Raw genomic sequence first — 20,348 nt, 5'->3', positions numbered from 1 at the left:
GATTTAAGATCTGGGTATCATCAGTTAAAGATCAAAGCGAAAGATATACCCAAGACAGCGTTCCGAACAAGATACGGACATTATGAGTTTTTGGTAATGGCATTTGGCTTGACGAATGCGCCAGCTGCATTTATGGATCTTATGAACAGAGTGTTCAAGCAGTATTTGGATAAGTTTGTTATTGTGTTTATCTACGATATACTGATTTACTCCAAGACGGAAGAAGATCATAAGGAACATTTGAGGATTTCCTTGGAAATTCTGTGAAAAGAGAAGCTGTATGCTAAGTTTTCAAAGTGCGAATTTCGGCTAAAGGATGTGCAATTTCTTGGTCATGTAGTTAATAAAGAAGGAATCAAAGTGGACCCAGCCAAGATAGAAGCTGTAATGAATTGGGAAAGACCCAAGACTCCTACGGAAGTCAGAAATTTTCTGGGATTAGCCGGATATTACAGGAGATTTGTGCAAGATTTTTCTAAGATTGTTGTTCCGTTAACAAAGTTGACGAGAAAGAACGAGAAGTTTGTTTGGACAGAAAAGTGCGAGGAAAGTTTTCAAGAATTAAAGAGGAAACTGGTAACCGCCCCAGTGTTGGTATTACCAGATGATAAAGGGGAATTCGTGATATTCAGTGATGCTTCATATAAAGGGCTTGGATGCGTGTTAATGCAACACGGGAAGGTAATAGCATACGCGTCAAGGCAACTCAAGCCGCACGAGCAAAAGTATCCAATGCATGATTTGGAATTGGCAGCAATTGTGTTTGCCCTTAAGATTTGGAGGCATTATTTGTACAGGAAAAGTGCAAGATTTACACGGATCATAAAAGTTTAAAGTATATCTTTACTCAGAAAGAATTGAATATGCGACAAAGAAGGTGGTTGGAACTGATCAAAGATTATGATTGTGCGATAAACTATCATCCTAGAAAGGCAAATGTGGTAGCTGATGCTTTAAGTCGAAAAGAAAGGTTGAATATGTTAACGTCATTAGAAGGATTGATCAAGGACTTTGAAAAGATGGAAATAGAGGTGCAGACTCCAGAATGTGGAGGTGAAGCTATATATGCAATGTTGTTTCAAGCCGAGATTTTGGAAAAGATTCGATGTTGTCAAGAGCAAGTGATGAATCGTGAAAAGGATAAGTTGACGGGAAAAGAAATTAAAGCTCAAAAGGATGGAAAAGGGATATACCATGTTAATACCTAATGTCGTGGAACTAAAGCATGAGATTTTGCAAGAAGCGCATAACTCGAGATTCTCAATTTACCCTGGGAGTACGAAGATGTACCAGGAATTAAAAGAAAGTTATTGGTGGCCAAACATGAAAAAGGAAATTGCGGAATGGATAAGTAAATGTTACACATGCCAAAGAGTCAAAGCAGAACATCAAAGGCCAAGCGGATTGCTTCAGCCACTGGACGTACCAGAATGGAAATGGGAGCATATAACGATGGATTTCGTGGTAGGATTACCTAAAACCAAGTCAAATCATGATGCGATTTGGGTGGTAATCGATCGATTGACAAAGTTAGCACATTTCTTGCCGATAAATGAAAGGTTTTCGTTGGAAAAGTTGGTCAAATTATATTTGAATGAGATTGTGATGCGCCATGGAGTTCCTGTATCTATCGTATCTGATAGAGACCCAAGGTTTAATTCGAGATTTTGGCGACAATTCCATGATCATTTGGGAATGAAGTTGAAAATGAGTACGGCATATCATTCGCAGACAGACGGACAAAGTGAAAGAAAAATTCAGACGATTGAAGATATATTGCGAACCTGTGCAATAGATTTCAAAGGAAATTGGGACGATCATTTGCCCTTAATATAGTTTTCCTACAACAACAGTTATCATGCCAGTATTGGCATGCCGCCTTATGAAGCGTTGTATGGAAGAAAGTGTAGGTCCCCTACTTATTGGGACGAAGTTGGTGAGCGCAAATTAATTGGCCCAGAGCTAGTTCAACAAATGAAGGAAAAGGTTGAAATGATTCGAAAGAGATTAATTGCAGCTCAAGATCGACAAGCAAAGTACGCAAATAAAAAACGTAAGGATGTGCAATTCAAAACTGGAGACAAAGTCTTATTAAAGATATCTCCTTGGAAAGGTTTAACCCGATTCGGAAAGAAAGGAAAGTTGAGTCCTAGGTATATAGGACCATTTGAAGTATTGCATCAAGTTGGGAAAGTGGCATATGAATTGGCGCTACCTCCGCAAATGCAACATTTGCACAATATATTTCTTGTATTTCTTTTGAAGAAGTATAATGCTGATACGAGCCATGTGATCGAGTTGGAACCAGTGGAAATCCAACCAGATTTGTCCTATGTGGAACACCCAGTTCGAATTTTGGATCGAAAAGAAAGGACGCGTATAAATAAAGTTGTACCTCTAGTTAGAGTGTTATGGAGAAATCCATTAGTCGAAGAATCGACTTGGGAATTAGAAAGCGAAATGAAAGAAAAGTATCCCTATCTATTTGCTTAGATTAGATTCTGGGGACAGAATCCTTTTAAGGAGGGTAGATTGTGACGACTGAGAATTTTGCGACGTAATTAAGTCAATAAAGTATGTGTTATGTGATGTGATTATAATTATGTGACTAAGTGCTGATTAATTGTTTTTTCTGTATATTAGAATATAGGAGCGTAGATAAAAACGTTCCAATTTAAAGAGTCAGCTTAGAAGTTAAGTTGTGGTGTCGGGCCGTCAGGTAGAACGGAACCCTTCCTAATAAGGAGTTAAAGAATATAAAATATGAATTATGTGTGATTGAATGAAATGAATGTGTAAATAAAGTATTTCATCCTAAGTGACGTGTCGATTGATAATGATAATGAGAAGCGTAATCGAAACGCTGAGCGTCGAGCCGTCAGGTTGAACGTGACCCGGTACGCGTAGAAAAGGATAAAAGATTAAAGAGGGATAAATTCTATGATCAGACCGGAGTCGTTATGTGATTGTATATGTGTGATTGCTTGACTGTGTGCATGACTATGTGTTCTGTGACATTTTAGGGATTATGTGATTTAAATAAAGGTTTAATTAACCTCCGCGCATTTTTATAAAATATCAGAGTAAGATAAAAACATGGGATTTGTTCTGATATCTTCTTAGTAGTCCCAGAGACTTTTTAAAAATGATGAGTGGATTTATTTGATGGTCTTTGCATTTTTAAATTGATTTTATGTGGAAAATGTTATTATTAAAGCAAGCTTGCGAAATTCATATAAAATTAACCGTCTGCTCAAAAATCTATTATGAGTAATGGTTAAAAAGCTAATTTCGAGGCCTACGTATTAAAATTGTCATTTTCAATAATTCTCGACTTCCCGAGAGAGATATATTTTATATTTAAATTTTGTCGCATTTGAGTAAAAAGAAAAGGGACAATGAGCATAAAATGGAATTAGTAGATTACAAGTTTGCCCTTGTTTTTAGTGGTATATAAACCCACTTCCCTTCCCCCCCTTTTTCTTTTTCCTCCCGTGCACCCACTTTCCCCTTCTCTTTTCTTTTCTTTCTCTCTCGAACACTCTCACTCTCTCTCTCGGCTCTCTCCATCTCTCATCTTTCTCACTTGCATGCAACCCTCAAATCTCATTCAAACTCAAAGATATTGCTACCTTTTGGTCTTTATCTTCGGTATACTTCTCGATTCCCATTTGCATGTAAGTGTTTGTAAGAGTTTTGTTGATTAATCACTATGGTGGTGTTCAAGGAAAAATGATTTCTTGAAACATAACTATAAGAGTGATTTCAAGAGATTTTTGGGGTCATAAACTCGAGAGGAGACCCGTTATGGGCTCTCTAAAGTTCGACCACCACCGGCCATGATCCAAAGGAGAGCCGGTGGAGTTTCTTTGATATGATAATTTGATTTTTAAGCTTTGCATGTTATGGTTTCTTGAAAACTTGAAAAAGGGGTTTATTTTTTTTGTTAAAACTCGAATATGTGATTTATAAGATGATTCCATTGATTGTTTTAGGAAGTAAATGGATGTGTGTAAGTGATTGTTGTTTAGAAAATCAAAAATTAAGGTTTGCATGTGAGTTTTTAATTTGGCTTTATGCTAATTAAAAGAGGAATTTGATTTTGTAAGTTGATCTTAGTGAACACTAAGCTTATATAGCCTAAAAAGTGATTGCATGTTAGTTTTAAAGAAGATCAAGTTGTGCATGCCATTGTTTAGTCCTTGAGTTGTGAATTTGGTTCTTGCCGAATAGAAAATGAGTTTAAAAAGGGATTAATTTGATGATTAAGTGGATGCATGTTGATTGAATGGATTGATTAAGTTGAAGTCAGTAGGTAATGCATGGTTTGGTGTTTAAATGAATGGAATGATCTAGTAAAGGATTAAAACAAGTGGGAAATGTGATATATAACCTTGCATGTCAAAATTGATTCTTGCATGTTTGATTTATGGAAAAACCCGAATGGGTCTTAGGAGTAAAAAGGTGGAATTAAGTTGGTTTAATGGCTAGTGAGAACTTGATTGCATGATAAAGATTGAGTGGTTTTTATGTTCAAATTTTGATAATTAAAAGAAAGTGTTGATTTTGATTTTTAATGTGTTTATGATTCGGATTTTTGATAAAAAAAAGATGAGGTTAAATGAGTAAATGACTCTTGTGATTTGCATTAGTGTGCATGATTATATAAGATTGAAATTGAATATATGTGGTCGTGTTTTGGATGTATGATTCGAATTAAGAAGGGAATTAAATCATTTGATATTAAGAGCTATAAGTGATAGTTATGGTCGTAAAAGAGTTATACTAGTGTGATTTGAGGAAATAGCTAAGGTTAACCAAGTACGCTTTGATTGTTAAGTATATAAGGATATAAAAGTTGCGAGAAAGGGGTCATGCTATATGCTATGTGCTATGTGCTTATGTGTATAAGCTATAATCGTATACTCGAGTCAAGGATATAATCGAGTTATCGTATCGAGTGATCGTTCCGGGAACGAGAGTTGAGAATCTGATTAAGGTTTTGGTTTTGATTGTAGATTTGGAGCGTGAGGGCATTCAGGCTAGGAAAGGAAAGGATTTACTAGGTGGCAGTAGTTCAACCTTCAGGAAAGTAAATTCAGGCAAGTAACTCTGATTACTTGTGTAAATGGTTATAAAGAGAATGTTGTTCATACCATGTAGAGTATTGAACTGTTTAATTATGAAACCTTGATATTGATTTGAGATACCCTGCCTTTGTTCTTGATAAACAGTTATTGATAAGCTTAATGATTCAACCTTTTGATAATCTATTCTTTCTGTTCAAGTTATTTATTAAGCCATGGATTATATTGAACCCTCTGATTATCCTTGTTAACCCTGTTTAATGATACCCTATTTTCCTGATCACCCTATTGATCCCTAAACAGATGTTGATCCTTCTAACTTAAGTGCCTTGTTATCCTTGATACAGAATCCTTATAAATTATTCCTTGTTTATCTTTGAATTACTCCCTGAACTTTGTTTCCTTAAAATCTGAATTAAGAATGAGTTTCGATTTGAAAGAGTCCGAATGATTTCAAATTCTTGGTAATGATAAAATGAGTTTTAGAAAACCTATTCATTTTTCCAACTCAAGGTTTTCCAAATGAATTTCTGATGGATTAGATTGGGACGTAAGAGGCTAGTGGGACTAGTCCAGTCATGGTAAGAGGCTAGCGGGGCTAGTCCAACTTAAGGCTGAAATTATGCCGATTGGTACCTTAAAAGACCGGAATGGAGGTCGGTACGGGCTGATCACCCGTATTATAATGAAATGGAAAGAGGAAATGATCCAACCAAGGGTTCTAAATGATTATTTAAAAAGGAAACTGAAACTATCTATTCAGTAAAAATTTATTCATAAAAATGAAAATGGTTTATATTGTTTTGAAAAGAGTTGATTATGTCAATGTGAAGCTTAAAGCTCGAGAACCCTAATTCTTGAATTTGTTGATCATATGATTGATTCAATATATTGAAATACTGTTGCTTTCCTCTTTTGAAAGATCTATTCTGATCCTCTAATGATTTGTGATGAATGTCGGCTTTCGTCCTGTATTGAGCCTTGTTCCTTGAAAGCCCCACATTATCCTTCAAAACCTTTCTTTAACCCAAAAGCTGGAAATCTGCCACCTAGATCAAATAAAGTAAAATGCCCTGAGTTTGGTAAAGCATATTGTAAATTGATATTGTAGAACTGCTATATAGTTACTTGCTGAGTTTTATACTCATTTGTTTTGTTTTAATCTAACCATGGCAATTAAGCAAGAAGATGGCCAGGCTTAGGCGCATTGCTCGTAAGAGCGTACCTGGTGGTGCCTACCGTGTTGAGGGCTTCCGGTTGCCAGAGCAGGTAGTGGTAATTAAGAGTGAGCTCGCGCCTAGAAGGAAATGTTTATAGATACAATGGGTTATCTGTCGGTTCCCAGCCGGAATCGATATTGTTTATTTAATAATATTTTGGGTTTGTAAGTTATATTTTATGATTGGTAGTTGTAATCTTGTCTCATACTTTATTCTGTTGATCCTGTTAGTAGATAATCGGGGTTTATGCATATTTAATTACTAGATTAGAGGTGTGTGAGTCCTCATTTCCTAATCCCGAGATTGAGGGCATCACAGAAGGGAGTGAACAGAGTGAGAGGTTGAGTTACTCTCAGGCAAAAGGAGAGGGAAAGAGTGAACAAATGCAAGCTACTTCTTCCAGCTTGGCAAAAGTGAGTGAGAAGAGTCCCACCTTAGATGTGAAGATGAGGGTGTGAGGGTGGGAAGCCAAGGGGAGCCCTTGATCCAACAAAAGAGAGAAGTTGAGATAAATGCATGTACAGATAAAGAATGGGAAGAGCCCATTGTTAGTGAGTTAAGGGATGTCAATGAGGCTGAAAAGAAGCAGCCATTTCAGCAAGAATATCAAGCTGTTTTAGACCCTGTTTCTTATGAAGCTGAGGCATTTACTCTCCCTATTCCAGCTTATCAAACTTTGCCTGAACAGGATAATGAGGCTGCTGAGAGGATACTAAACTTGGTACACACAACAACTTCAATGCTAAGGGCCAAGAATGCAATCAACTCTCTTCCACCTGCAGCTGGTGATGATTTTGAGTTAGATTCTAGTGGCACATTTGGGGATGCTTCTAATGATGAAGAGGATTTCATAGACATAGGGGAAATACAGGTCCTAGCTCAAGCACTCCAGCATGGATGTTTAGCAAAGACTATAGTGAACATCATTTCAAATCAACTCTATTCCACATTATCCATCAGACTCAAACAGCTCTTCAAGCCATTACAGATGCCAACACCAAGAGTCTTCTCCAAGAACACCTTGAGTCTCTTCACTTGCACAAAATTTAATCTCTAAAACAAAGTCAAGATGTGACTGAAATCAAGACTAGAAAATTGGACAAGTCAAGAAGGACATCACTGAAAGGTTAGAGTCTATCCTTCTTGATACTACAATGAAAGACATTAACAGGCAACTCAGGAAGGATTCTGACTTAAGTAGCAAGGTAGATTATTTGGACACTAGGCTGAGAGCACTGGAAACTTCAATCACTAAGATCCAACTCAACCAAGTTCACCAAACACTCCTTCTTCAAAAATTGGTGGCTGCATAAACCTCAAACCCTGCTCAACTTAATACTAACAAAAGGGGGAGAAAGATGCACTTATCCTAGTCAGCAAGGGGGATAAAGATGCACCTGTTATTCTCTATTTCCTTGAAAAGCTTACCCAATGTAGTGAGAGGGAGAAGGATGTGAATATTCAAGTCAGTAAAGTGATTATTCCAGCAATTACTTTCTCTAAGCCACTAGTTCTGGATAGCATTGACTTGATCAATATTGCAGCAGCTAAGCTCGGGCTGAATGAAAAATTGAAGCAAATTGATAAGAAGATTGAAATATTTTTTGGTCCAATTGTAAAGCAAGATAAACAAGTGAAACACTTCACTCAATTGAGACCAATTTCAATCAATGAAATGAGCTTAGGCTTTGGAAAGAGGTCAACCCACGGCAAGAAGACTTCTACAAGCCAATGTGATTTTACAGCCAAAGAAAAACTACTCAAAGAAATCAACCAAAAATCCATTAGACCTAGTCTATGCAACTCCCAAGCCTAATGAAGAGAAGCTGCTTGGTAGATCTATTGCTTATCACAAAGATCCAAGAGACTCTGTCTTAAAGAAGAGAATTATTAAAATTTACAGGCATGGAAAATTGATCTGTGTGATGGTTGGACATCCACAATTTGCAGAAGCTAAGAAAGAAAAAAATGTGAGGCTCAAACAACAGAAAAGGCAAGCTTTCTTATATGCCAAGAACCAAGCTAAGAAGCCTGCAACCGCAGGAAACTGAAATGCCTACTGTGATAGCTGAGTCTGTGAATGAAGAAAAGCAAGATGAACCAAAGAAGATAAAAGTACTAAGACAAAAATTTAGAGCAAAGAGGAAGCTGGATTTTGATGAAGAGAAGGAAGAGTACATGCCAACCCAATCTACCACTATAAGTCAACCAACCTTGCCCACAATGGAGCAGGCTAAATTCAAAGTTTATTATGATATAAACTTCCATGGTGATCTCATAATTCCCATGGATGAACCTAGAGATTGGGAAAGCCTACCAATCCCTGATCTAAACATCCCAATCTAAATTAAACCAAGGAAAACAAAGGAAAGAGCAGTCAAACAAGCCAAACCTGTCAGAATTCAATCCAAAGCCTTAGCCAAACCCAAATCACCTGTCAACAAGGGAGATCAACTCTACATCTGTGACATCAAGGAGTTTTCAGACCTCAATCACTATGTAGATGAGCTAGATGAAGTAAGAGCTATTGATGCTCACAAGAAGCTTCCAGAGAGATTGGTGTTCAGATACAAGGGTGGAAAAGAGCTAACTTGGCCTCTTTACAAAATTCTCAAAGGTTATTCTATCTTAGTGGAGATATTATCCTCAATAAAGAAGAACTTTGGGTTCAACATTTTTTCCAAAAGGGAGATACTGAACATAATTGAGAAGATAAGAGATAGCTGGAGAGACCCAAATGCACTCCTAAGAGTCTTAATTATTCCTTACAATATAGATAAAATGCATTTGAGGCCATACTGGATAATGAAGTTCAAGGATGAGAAGAACACTAGAAGATTCTTCGAATTAGAAGATCAGCTAAAAATTTCAAGCAATAAAACTCTCATGGAGATGCAAGAGAAGCTGGATCAAACTAATGAAGATGAATCTGAATTCTACAAGAAACTTCAACATCGGATTGAAGATAAAAATGAGAAATTGGGAAAGAAGACTAGACATTCAAGGAAATAAGTTAAATTTGCTCAGTTTAAAGGAGCACCTTGAAAATGGCTTGTGAGATTTTCCAATGAACCTTCCTCTGTATAATTTTCAATTAATTGCAGCACTTGTTAATTTTATCTACTATTAATCAGTCTGTATTTATAAGGTATTCTGCTATCATCAAGTTTCTCTTAATTTATGCCTATAATTCCAGTAGACATATATTGTGGAAGATTGTTAGGAATATGTCATAGGCTTGATGATAAGTTCACCAAAATACCTTAGTAGATTTATTTTAATATTTTTGTAGCTCTCAACGGATGATTTACTTCAACATCCGTTGAGAGAGTAGTTTATGTAGTAATAAGTCTAGTAACAATTTCATGCACACTACAATATCTTAGAGATCTAGAAGTTGTAGAGTATTCAAAGTCATGTTGACTACTAGATTGATATGCAAAATAGGTTGGCCAATTGTATATATTAGATGCCTTGTAATTTTGCATAAGTGAAATGGAGTTAACTGCTATGGAATACTTTCAACTAATGATTCCACAATGTTTCAACGGATGATCCAAGTCATATTCAACGGATGATCTAATGAAGTTTCGACGGATGGTCCAACACAGTTTCAACAGATGATCCAGTGAAGTTTCAACGAATGTTCTAATTTAAATTACAGTTGATAGTGACTTGATAGTCACATGGGTTTATTAGATGCAAATGGAATGTGCCAGCCTATTTACAGGTTTTAAGAACAAAGAAGCATTTCCATTTCCATGCTTACTTGAAGAAAATCAAAGATACTGGATGGAGAAATGAAGAAGCATGTGATTAGACAAAGACACATTTTGTTTTATTAGTTTGTCTTATTCACTTGTAACTTGGTAATATATAAACCAAGAGTAGCTAGTAGTAAAGTAAGTACTTGATTAGAGAAATAGAAAAAGTTGAACTTGTGAGGAATTTCTCTATTCTTGTAATTCTACTTGTAAGCAATTGTGTGCAAACCTTGCATCATAGAGTTCTCGATCTTATATATATATCTCTGGTGGAAAAGTTCAATCCACCAGAAAGTTTTTAAATACTTGTATTTAATTACTCTGTGTTTGATTCCCTCAATATTTTAATTCCGCACTTTTGCTTAATCAAACACTATATTATATTTGAGTTAGAGTTTTTCTTGAAATTTAAAAAGGAACCAGAATTACATTCAACCCCCCCTTCTGTAATTCTTTATTAGATTGTTTGGGAATAACAATCAATATAGTGCACTATGAGGCACATATATGATATTTGAGTCCTAGAAGTCCAACAATCTGTTGTCAAGCATACTCTTTGACCAGTACTAGTCAGCCGTTCCTTCAGTTTTATCCTTTCTCAACAAAATAAATGATGTACATCTCTTGCAATAGTCACCCTGCTCGGAACAATGAACACTGGTTGTAACTCTTATAGAAACTCCTTAAAACCTTCACCCTCAACAACTTTAAAAGCTTGCTCGTCCTTCAAAATAAATTTGGCCAATGTATTTTTGAATCTCACCTTGTTAAATGTAATAGCCAACAAATTAGGGCCTCTAACAGTTTCCTTTTGAAAACTAAGCAGTTTTTGCTTCCTGTCCACTGTTCTTTCTGGATTCTTTTTGCATTTTCTGTAGTGAGCCCACAAACTGCTCGTGCCAACACGGTGACTATGACAAGCGTAGTCAGCTCCACACTAGTTACATTTGCATCTAGGATGATTGAATCTCCACCCGGTACTTTAGCAAAGTGATCCCAAACATCGAAGATCCTCAATGGTTTCTTTTTCTTTATGAGTAGTTCATTGTCATCTTCCTTTTTAGGTGATTTAAGCTCAATGGGAGTGGTGTTTGGGGTGCCATTTGGAATAGCATTTGGACTGGGATTTAGAGTATTTGAGGTAGGATATGAATAAGTGTTTGGGGTGGGATTTGGGTTAGTAACATAATTCTTTTTAGCCGCAAGTGGAATAACATATTGGTCCATCTCTTGCCAATTACACATAAACAAGTATTAAGACTATCACACCCACAGTAGTCCAATTATATTTAAAATATTAACAAATTAAACTAACGTGAAAGGAACCAAATACTAAACAAAATAAACACTTCAATAATCTATCGAACAATTTATCAAAATCTAAGTGGCTAATTTTACAAACGAAACACCTAGTTCAGTCACAAACTCAATCATATTCAAATGAGCTAGTCTACGATGTCACTTGCACACATAAAAGTAAATACATCACTACACAAGAATGATTAAAAATGCGATGAGCAGAAGATAAATCATCGTAACATTATTCAATAAATATCGTTGAGTAATATACCAACTAACACTAAACACTTCATCAAACAATTTACCCAACAACTTCAAGGCATAATTTAAAGAACCAAAATGGCGAAAGAAGAAATACATACATAGACAATTAGGCATATATAAACGTAAAATTGCATACATATAAATTTATTAAAAATCTAATCAAAAAGTAAACACTAAACAAAATTGATATAGTTTTGTACTTGTGTTTGTGTATGCGTATGTGCTTAATGTCAGGGATAAACAAAGAAAGAAAAAATTTGTATCACACTTGTATTTGTATCCGGTGGATCTTGGAGATGGTGTTTGATGGAGTTAGTAGTTCGGGGTTGCAGCTTGTAAGGGGATAAAGAAGCGACAAAATGTAATTTAGGGTTAGAGAATAAAAGGAGCGGAAAAATAATTGGGTTGCACTTGAACATATAATATTAAATTGTTAGTAGTTCAGTATGGTCCACTAGTGTTTGTATAACATATAAATATTGTAAAGATATTTACTAGATTATACTGGGTTGAGTTGGGTTGACCCAATAAGATTTAGAACCGTACTAACCTATTATAGCTGGTTTGATGTCAATTTAACCCATTTAAATTACGGTTTAAAATTTTCGGATTGGGTTGGCCGAAAAAAGGGCTGGTTTGGGTGGGGTTAAACGGGTTGGGCGACCCATGTACACCCATAGGTCATGTTTGTTTCATGATATTAAGTTGGGGATATAATTATAATTTTTTAAATTTTCCAATCTCATATTTGTTTTGTAAAAAAATAGGAAAGGTTTATATAAGAATTATAATACTTTAAATTATCACATCCCATGTTTATTTTGTTTGAGTTGAGGATAAGATTATAATTTTCTTTAGTACTTGGTAGAAGGAGGTATTGTTTTATCTGTCATGTTTTAAAGATTATTATAATCACCTCATTATAATCTCATATGAAATAAATATAGGATTGATAAATTAAAAATTATATTTCAATTACAAGTATTATCTCCCAATTTTAAAGAATTATATTTCAATCGTCGAATTATTATCCCGGTTGGTTATAATCTGGGTGATGTTTAAAAATACCCATTTTTTGGGTGCAATGATTGAAAATACCTATTTTCAAAACACATGGCTGAACATACCGTTTTGGTTACGTATTTTGTAATTGGGTAAGTGGAATACGCATTTTAAAATTGGGTATCTAACAAAATTACTAAAGATACGCATTTGTAGTTTGGGTATTAACATTGGGATACGCATTTGCCAAATGCGTATCGGCAAATGCGTATCTTAAAAAAAATAAAAATAAATAAATTAAATACCCATTTGACAAATACGTATCTAATATAAAGTAAGATACCAAAATGACAAATGTGTATACACAACCGTATTTTCACCCATCCGCTTCCACGATGTCTATTTTCAGCATTCTTTCTTGTAATCTCATCAAACAAACGTGGTGACATGGGATATATAAGACTGCACACGTAACGTAAACACGGGAGGAGGAGGTTGTAATTTGCAATCCAGCCTTGTTCAGACGGCACCATACAAAACAACAAAACCCTAGCTCTACCCTAAAACACTTATTATTATATTATATATTATATATATACATAAAGTGGGTGTGTGTATTTGTCGACGACGATGAATAAATCAGAGGCCAAGCCTTCTCCTCTTGTATTATCATCTTCTCATTCTCACAATCATAATCAATTCTTTGGTTTGTCTTTCTTCTTTATCCAATTCTTACTATTAATTTTTAATATTATCATACTGTGTCTTTATATGTTGATACAATGCTTCATGTTTATTGATTTTTTAGATTACTAGTAGCCTTTTACAAATCCTCATGTTTACAATTTTCATGTCGTAAATTAATTGTTGGATTATAATTACTTGTTTTGTATCTATGGCTTTTTACAATCCTCAATTTGGGGAATGGATCTGTAGTCTTATAATGCCTACTTGAGCTTGTTGCAATTTTGATTGTAGCTGCCTCTTTCAGGAACTAGTGTTTTGACATGCTTAGGAATTACCTAAATGCAATTATGTTTTTTTTTTGCTCACCTCTAGTATGGAGAGAATTTGTTTTTGGGGCAATTGCTGGTGCTTTCGGAGAAGGGGCGTTGCATCCTATTGATACCATTAAGACTCGGATTCAGAGTCAAGCTATTCTTAGTGCCTCTCAGGTAAACACATACAATCTTAGGTTTACTAGTTGTTACATACACTTAAGACTCTAGAGCCTGACTGTATATTCCGTGTTATGTCAGAATCAAAAGAGCATTTTGCAGATGGTCCAAGCAGTTTGGGCATCTGATGGTTTAAGAGGTACCTTCATTTCACCCGCCCAACTAGCTATTAATATGTGAGAGGTTCACATGTTTATGTTCATACTATTATACATACCTCTAAATTAGTAATACTACTGTACCTGTACCTACAAATATAGTCAAAGTCCTTCTATTTGTTCTAGTATGTATATATTAGTTCTAATTAGTTAATCTCTAGGTTTTTATAGAGGAATAGGACCCGGTGTAACTGGATCGCTTGCCACTGGAGCAACATACTTTGGGGTTATAGAGTCCACAAAGAAGTGGATTGAAGTGTCTCAACCTAGTCTCGAGGGTCACTGGGCACATTTTATTGCGGGAGCTGTTGGTTAGTTTTTTCCTTATTTCATGTTTAATTTGTAGGCTGCCCTAGAAACTTTATTCGAATTTCATTATTCTATCTACTTGCCTCCAGTATTCCAGTTTACAGGTGATGCTAATATTTATTTACTTGTTAATATATCTTTTTTCTTGTTGATAAATGATAACTGATTAATTACTTGGTTTACGTAGACACTTCAACTCGCCATGTAGTACCAATGGTGTTACTCCCTAGTCCCCAGTATGTCATCTTTTCGGTCAATAAGAAACTTAATCACTAAAATAAATTTTAAGTACATATCTTGAGTATGATATCGTTACAAGTCATGATAATCTTTAAAGTTATCATGTTTGGTTTGGAGTTTTTATCTATGGCTTGTCCTAAGGCTCTGAAGTAACAGTAATTATGATTTTTTTCTTATATGCATCTCAGGAGATACACTAGGGTCTGTTGTATATGTACCATGTGAAGTCATTAAACAACGTATGCAGATTCAAGGCACAAGAAAGTATTGGAGTTCTATTATGCTGAAAAACAGCAACCAACTAAAACCTGGTTTCCAAATATATGGTTATTACCCTGGAATGTTTCAGGCTGGCTGTTCAATTTGGAAGGAACAAGGCCTTCGAGGATTATATACAGGGTAACATCTTGACACAGATTTATTTTTCTAAAGGCTTTGGGACTCCAATTTTTATTTGTTGTTCTTTTTAAGAAAAGTACGGAGAATGTCTTTTTAAGGTGCCCTCACTGGCTTGATATATGTTTCAGCTTCCATATTTATATATATAGGTTTTGTGGAAAGAAAAGTAATGTCTTTCTTTTACTAAGATCTTCTCTGGTTCTTGTTCGGTGTTGTCTTACCATCAACAAATTCTTTATAGTTGAAAGTAGTCTGTTTATTAATCTTAAAATTTAAAAATATAGGTAGGACATTTTATCAGGACTCGGCACGAAGTATCCAAGATGAATACATATTTAAGCGTGACTCTGATTTTTCTTATTTGTTTTGAAAAATTGCATGTGTTTTTAGGCCCAAAATGAAGTGTTTGAATGTCCGTAGTCATGTCCAAGTGTTTGGTGTCTGACATATGTACTCTAAGTGAGATGAATTATTTTGGTAACACGTGCTAGCTTAGTTACCTAGACTCTTCAATTTTTCCCTTATACCCGTGTCCATCGGACATGACATGGGTGTGGGTATGGGATCTGTTTTGGATCCTTTCGATGGAAACCGAACACTTTGACCTTAAAAAATCTAGTTCAATATGATTTACAAGGCCTCACAACAACTTAATCCTCTTAATTTTAAGGAGGGATGTCTATGGATTATTGTTTTCATGTTATCCTTTTGAATTATGTTATAAATATCAGATAAACAATTATGTAAATGTTTAGTTTACGTGTTAGAAGACATGAATTTACAAATGTGATGTAAAAAAATTAGGTGAAATTTCAGTTATGTGAAGGTTATATGCCGAATCCCCGCAGCCCGTGTCCAATTTTGGATACATATCCACGAATCCTAATATTTTTAAAACTAAGAGTCGGACATTTGGATCTGCACCCGTATTCGACGCCCGTAACCGAGTCCGGGTAACTTAGCGTGCTAGGAATTTTAGGACCTTTTAAATCGTCTTAACATTTTCCGTGCACTGTTAAATCCAATTTCATGTCCACATGTTGCTCCACCAAAAAATGAGTAGTAACCTTATTATACATACCCCATGTATGCCATGACAATTAAAATATTCAATTTAATTGGTGGAAATGTATTCCATTTTCATATTCAACATAACAGAAAATAGAATAGTGACCTGGTTTATATAGACCAGCACATTACGAACTACTGCAGACTACTAACGTTTCATTTACCCTTACTACTTGACTTATAGACTTATGCTAGGTACACACTACAACCACAGTACTACACACATACTAACATGCTGCTAATACTAACACATATTCACTAGTCCTGATAAATTTATATCTATTAGGAACGGACTTGAAGTTTTGTGTTGCTTGATTGGGTATGATGTGTTAAATTATGATATTTTTTGTTTGGTCACAGATACTGGTCTACTCTTGCAAGGGATGTGCCATTTGCTGGGTTGATGGTGCGTTGTTAAGTCCCTCTGTTGTCTGTTCAATTTGTGTGACCTTTGATATATAAGGGAAGCTATATCTGTACTAATACCTTATATTGTATTTTCAGTTACCAACTATCCCTAAATTTAAACTATTACATGTTGGCAGAACTTGTAATCCATATCGATCATATATAATTATGCGTGTTTGTCTGGTCATGCTTTGTGTGTGAGACGGTGTGTTTTGAGTTATCATGTTTGTGGAGGTGAGTGATTATGCATCTTCCAAGGTGTATGTAAACATACACAAAAAGAAATGAGTAATCCTATTCTGGGAAAATGAACTCTTGGAAAAATATATTTATTATCTTGTCCTATTTGGGGTGCTAATTTACCTGAGGAGTTGATTCCACTGCCGCTAAATTTAGCAAATTTAATTAGTCTCCCAGAAATCTTGAAGATCAACTAGATTACTAGAATTTCTTGTGGACAAAGGCCTTGACTATCATATAATATATGTGGCATGGGTTGCTCCTAAAAGGGGTTTCACCAAAATCTGGATCCAGAATCGGTTCATGCTTTGTTAATTTGGATTAAAAATACAAAAATCTGGAAGCTAATATTGGTTTCTTTCGTCACTTAAAATTTATTATCATTGCAATATTTTCATTGTAGCATGTTTAGTTCTGCATTCGCTGTGCAAGATAGTACCTGCATATCTGTTGGTTTGGCGACATGTTAAATTATCTCAAAGTTGCTACTTGCTACAGCATTCAAATACTTACTTCTCTGCTACTTCCCTATTTATCGCTGCAAATTCTCCTTATGTTTATCGCTCTTCACACTTTACAGGTTACATTCTACGAGGCTCTAAAAGATTTATCTGATTTTGGAAAGAAAAAGTTATTTCCCCACTCAAGTTACAATGTTAGTAGCTCTATGGAGGGGCTGGTGTTGGGAGGATTAGCCGGTGGTGTGTATCTTGCCGTGTTCTGATATACCGCATAATTCTTAAAATTGCCAAGAACAAGTTAACTATATTCCCTCAGTTAGTTGGTTGCAATTGAATCTTATAACTATTGTTTGTTTGGCAGGGTTTTCTGCATATCTAACGACTCCCTTGGATGTTATAAAGACTAGATTGCAAGTACAGGGAACAGCCACAAGGTATATGTGTCGTTGGGGATCCTGTTTTTATATACATCATATATGATTTGCTGAAAATATTTGGGATCCTGTATCAACTTGCAGCTTTTATACTTTAAATCTAATGTCGTGTTTGGTTGGGATGAATGGAAGCAGAGGGAATGGAATGAATTATGAACTATAATATGTATGGTTGTTCATTAATTTTATTCATCCCATTCCATTCTCACCAACCAAACACAACATAAATCATAAAGTACTTTATATCCTACACAATAACCAGAAGGCGAATTTTTATCCTTTATATTGTTGGATATCGCTTCCTCATCCATCTTGGTGGTGGCTTTGTGCTTGTTCTTTTGTGAGGTGTTTAAAAAGTACTAGGTATATGCAGAATAAATTCATGCACCTATCATCAGACAGATATTACCTGTAATTTTCACTGAATTACATCCCCAGCACATGGATAAAGAACAAGTGAATTTCATTTTAATGAAAATTACAGTGGCGAAATCTGATTCCTCCGTTTTCTAAATGTAAGATCTTAGCAGTGAAATGATGAATTAGTTGAGGTTCCCTCATAATTTGTGTTTGGAGTTTAATATGAGTACTAATTTAAGGGGAAAATCGATTTTTTTATCAATCAACTATTTATTTCTTTAGAAACCTTTCACCCAACTTATTTTTTTATTCTTTTTGTCACTAACATTACGTTTCTTTTTCATTTTAAACCATTCCGTTAATTTTGTCTAAAAAAAGTTAATTTTAAGGTTTTATTTTGGTTAATCGTTCACTAATTTTGAAGTTATGAATGTATAGATCATTCGATTTTGAGTTCGCATGTGTTTATTTTGTGATTTTTAGGTTGTATTTTGGATTCGCCGGAAAAGTAGACGGCACTTGTGTTCTTTTTTTGACTGATTAAGTAATTATTTGCTAGTATAAGTTGGTATCATAGTCTTATAGTCTTATAGGAGTGTATTGGTTCATATGCATCAAGTTTTATTGAATTTTGAATCAGTTTTGCTATTACCGGATTTTAAACTCATCGGAATTTTTTATTAGAACTCGTCGGCATCATCGAGAAGCACTTTGGCTCTGATTGTTGTACTAGATATGATTTGTTGAGTTTGTATAGAGTGATTTGGACTGAAAAATTATAGGGAACAGAGCAGATTTGACTATGAATCGACTTGGCCGGAAAAATGATAGGTCACCGAAATGGTGCAGGTTTCTAGATTGCCCAAATTCTGGTAGCATTTTCTTCGTTTTTTGGTTGTTTTAACGGAAGGAAGTCAAACTTAACGGAATTGGGTAGAATTCAATACAAAGGTAACATTAGTGACAAAAAAAATAAAAAAATAATTTGGGTGGTAGGTTTCTGAAGAACTAAATAGTTGAGTGCTAAAAAAATCGATTTTCCCTAATATAAGATGCTGACTTCACTATATTTGTATAGGTACAGCAGCTGGTTGGATGCTGTTTACAGGATATGGTTGGCTGAAGGAGCCAAGGGAATGTTTAGAGGTAGCATCCCGAGAATTACGTGGTATATACCGGCCTCTGCTCTTACATTCATGACGGTGGAATTTTTAAGACAAAATTTTGGTCAAAAGTTAAATGACCATAGCAATTTTAAAGAGATCTCAAGCATAACTATAGAGAAGAAAGAATTCCAAGAAGCATCTTAAGAGTATCGTCAAGATATACTAATCTTCCGTCTAGTATAGGATTCTTTTAGAATATTAAATTTATTTTACCAATTGTATCCGTTACTCTTGGAGCCTTGGCAACATGGAGAAAGAGATTTTGAACCTTCAAGTTTTTTGAAACAAGCTGGTGTATGTAGCAGAAAGCAGGATATGTTGCAGCAATGTTATTACCTTTTTAAATTACCTTTTTAAAGTGAATGTGGTGTACCGTAAAAAAAAGGTGTTTGTACAAAATTTCACGGTGACTAGTAATCTAGCGTAACAGTGTACCATTCATCAAGGGCTTTAATTGCAAGTCTTGGATAAAGTAGAATGTTCTCGAAGGAATTTCTTCTTCGACAGAGATTCTATACAAGCATATACTTAAAGAACATCGAATATTACTAGAGAACATTGATATGTGATATTAATTATTACTAGAGAACTTCTATTTATCGATTATTTTTTCTTTGAGAGAAATTTAATATACTGTATGTAGCATATAAAAGTTGACTAGAGAACAACGAAATTCTCTATATCTAACCTACTAACCTAGCATTAATATTAATGGATTTGCGGATAAATCGATTTGCGGTTTGTATAATGGATAATCAACGCCCGCAAGGGTTGGTTCAGCTGGTTAAAGAGGAGATAACTATCCTCTTGATCACACGTTCGAATCCCACGTGAAGGAGAATTTATGATTATGCCTCATGAGTCAAAACATGTTGCTTAATTGCGGTTTATCTGCGCACCCAAAGGGTAGCGGCTGCGCATTACCTACGATAAAAAAAAAGAATAGTGAAAACGATATACATATATATATATATATACATATATATACATATATATACATATATAGGGAGATGGTCAAATAGAAACCAATCTTATTCTAAAAATTAGAAACCATAATTTTATAGCTTTAATTGAATCTAATTTTATAGCTTTAATTGAATCTCCACCACACAACTTTTATCCCGCCCCTTCCCTCTCCTCCTTCCAATTTCAATGTTAACTTCCTCTGTGCATATATATGTAAATACTTTTATATATGTTTTAATTTAATATTTTCCATTAATCGACAAAGTTTTTTTAAAATCTGACTTCACTATATTTTTCTTTATCTCCCAACGATCAATTTGCATAC

At 35.0% G+C, this 20,348-nt stretch overlaps 1 protein-coding gene across 1 annotated transcript; it reads left to right on the top strand.

Moving 5' to 3' along the window:
• The first annotated feature begins 13,092 nt into the window (after window positions 1–13,092).
• Window positions 13,093–19,345, top strand: LOC141717939 (uncharacterized). Its single transcript, XM_074520206.1, has 9 exons — window positions 13,093–13,342; window positions 13,696–13,811; window positions 13,896–13,953; window positions 14,134–14,283; window positions 14,710–14,920; window positions 16,349–16,394; window positions 17,217–17,337; window positions 17,459–17,531; window positions 18,970–19,345. Exons 1-9 carry the CDS (start codon window positions 13,267–13,269, stop codon window positions 19,199–19,201), a joined length of 1,083 nt encoding a protein of 360 aa, XP_074376307.1. The 5' UTR covers window positions 13,093–13,266; the 3' UTR covers window positions 19,202–19,345.
• Window positions 19,346–20,348: the final 1,003 nt, after the last annotated feature.

The sequence above is a fragment of the Apium graveolens genome, chromosome 4, assembly GCF_009905375.1.
Source record: "Apium graveolens cultivar Ventura chromosome 4, ASM990537v1, whole genome shotgun sequence".
In the NCBI taxonomy this organism is placed as follows: domain Eukaryota; kingdom Viridiplantae; phylum Streptophyta; class Magnoliopsida; order Apiales; family Apiaceae; genus Apium; species Apium graveolens.
The sequence above is the reverse complement of the archived record's forward strand: the minus strand, read 5'-3'. Positions and strand labels throughout refer to the sequence as shown.

Excerpts from the sequence above, each read along its gene's own strand:
- LOC141717939 (XM_074520206.1), top strand. The coding sequence starts at position 13,267 with ATGAATAAATCAGAGGCCAAGCCTTCTCCTCTTGTATTATCATCTTCT. Across the intron at positions 14,921-16,348 it reads CTTCGAGGATTATATACAGG|ATACTGGTCTACTCTTGCAA; the intron begins GTAACATCTTGA and ends GTTTGGTCACAG. Across the intron at positions 17,532-18,969 it reads GTACAGGGAACAGCCACAAG|GTACAGCAGCTGGTTGGATG; the intron begins GTATATGTGTCG and ends ATATTTGTATAG.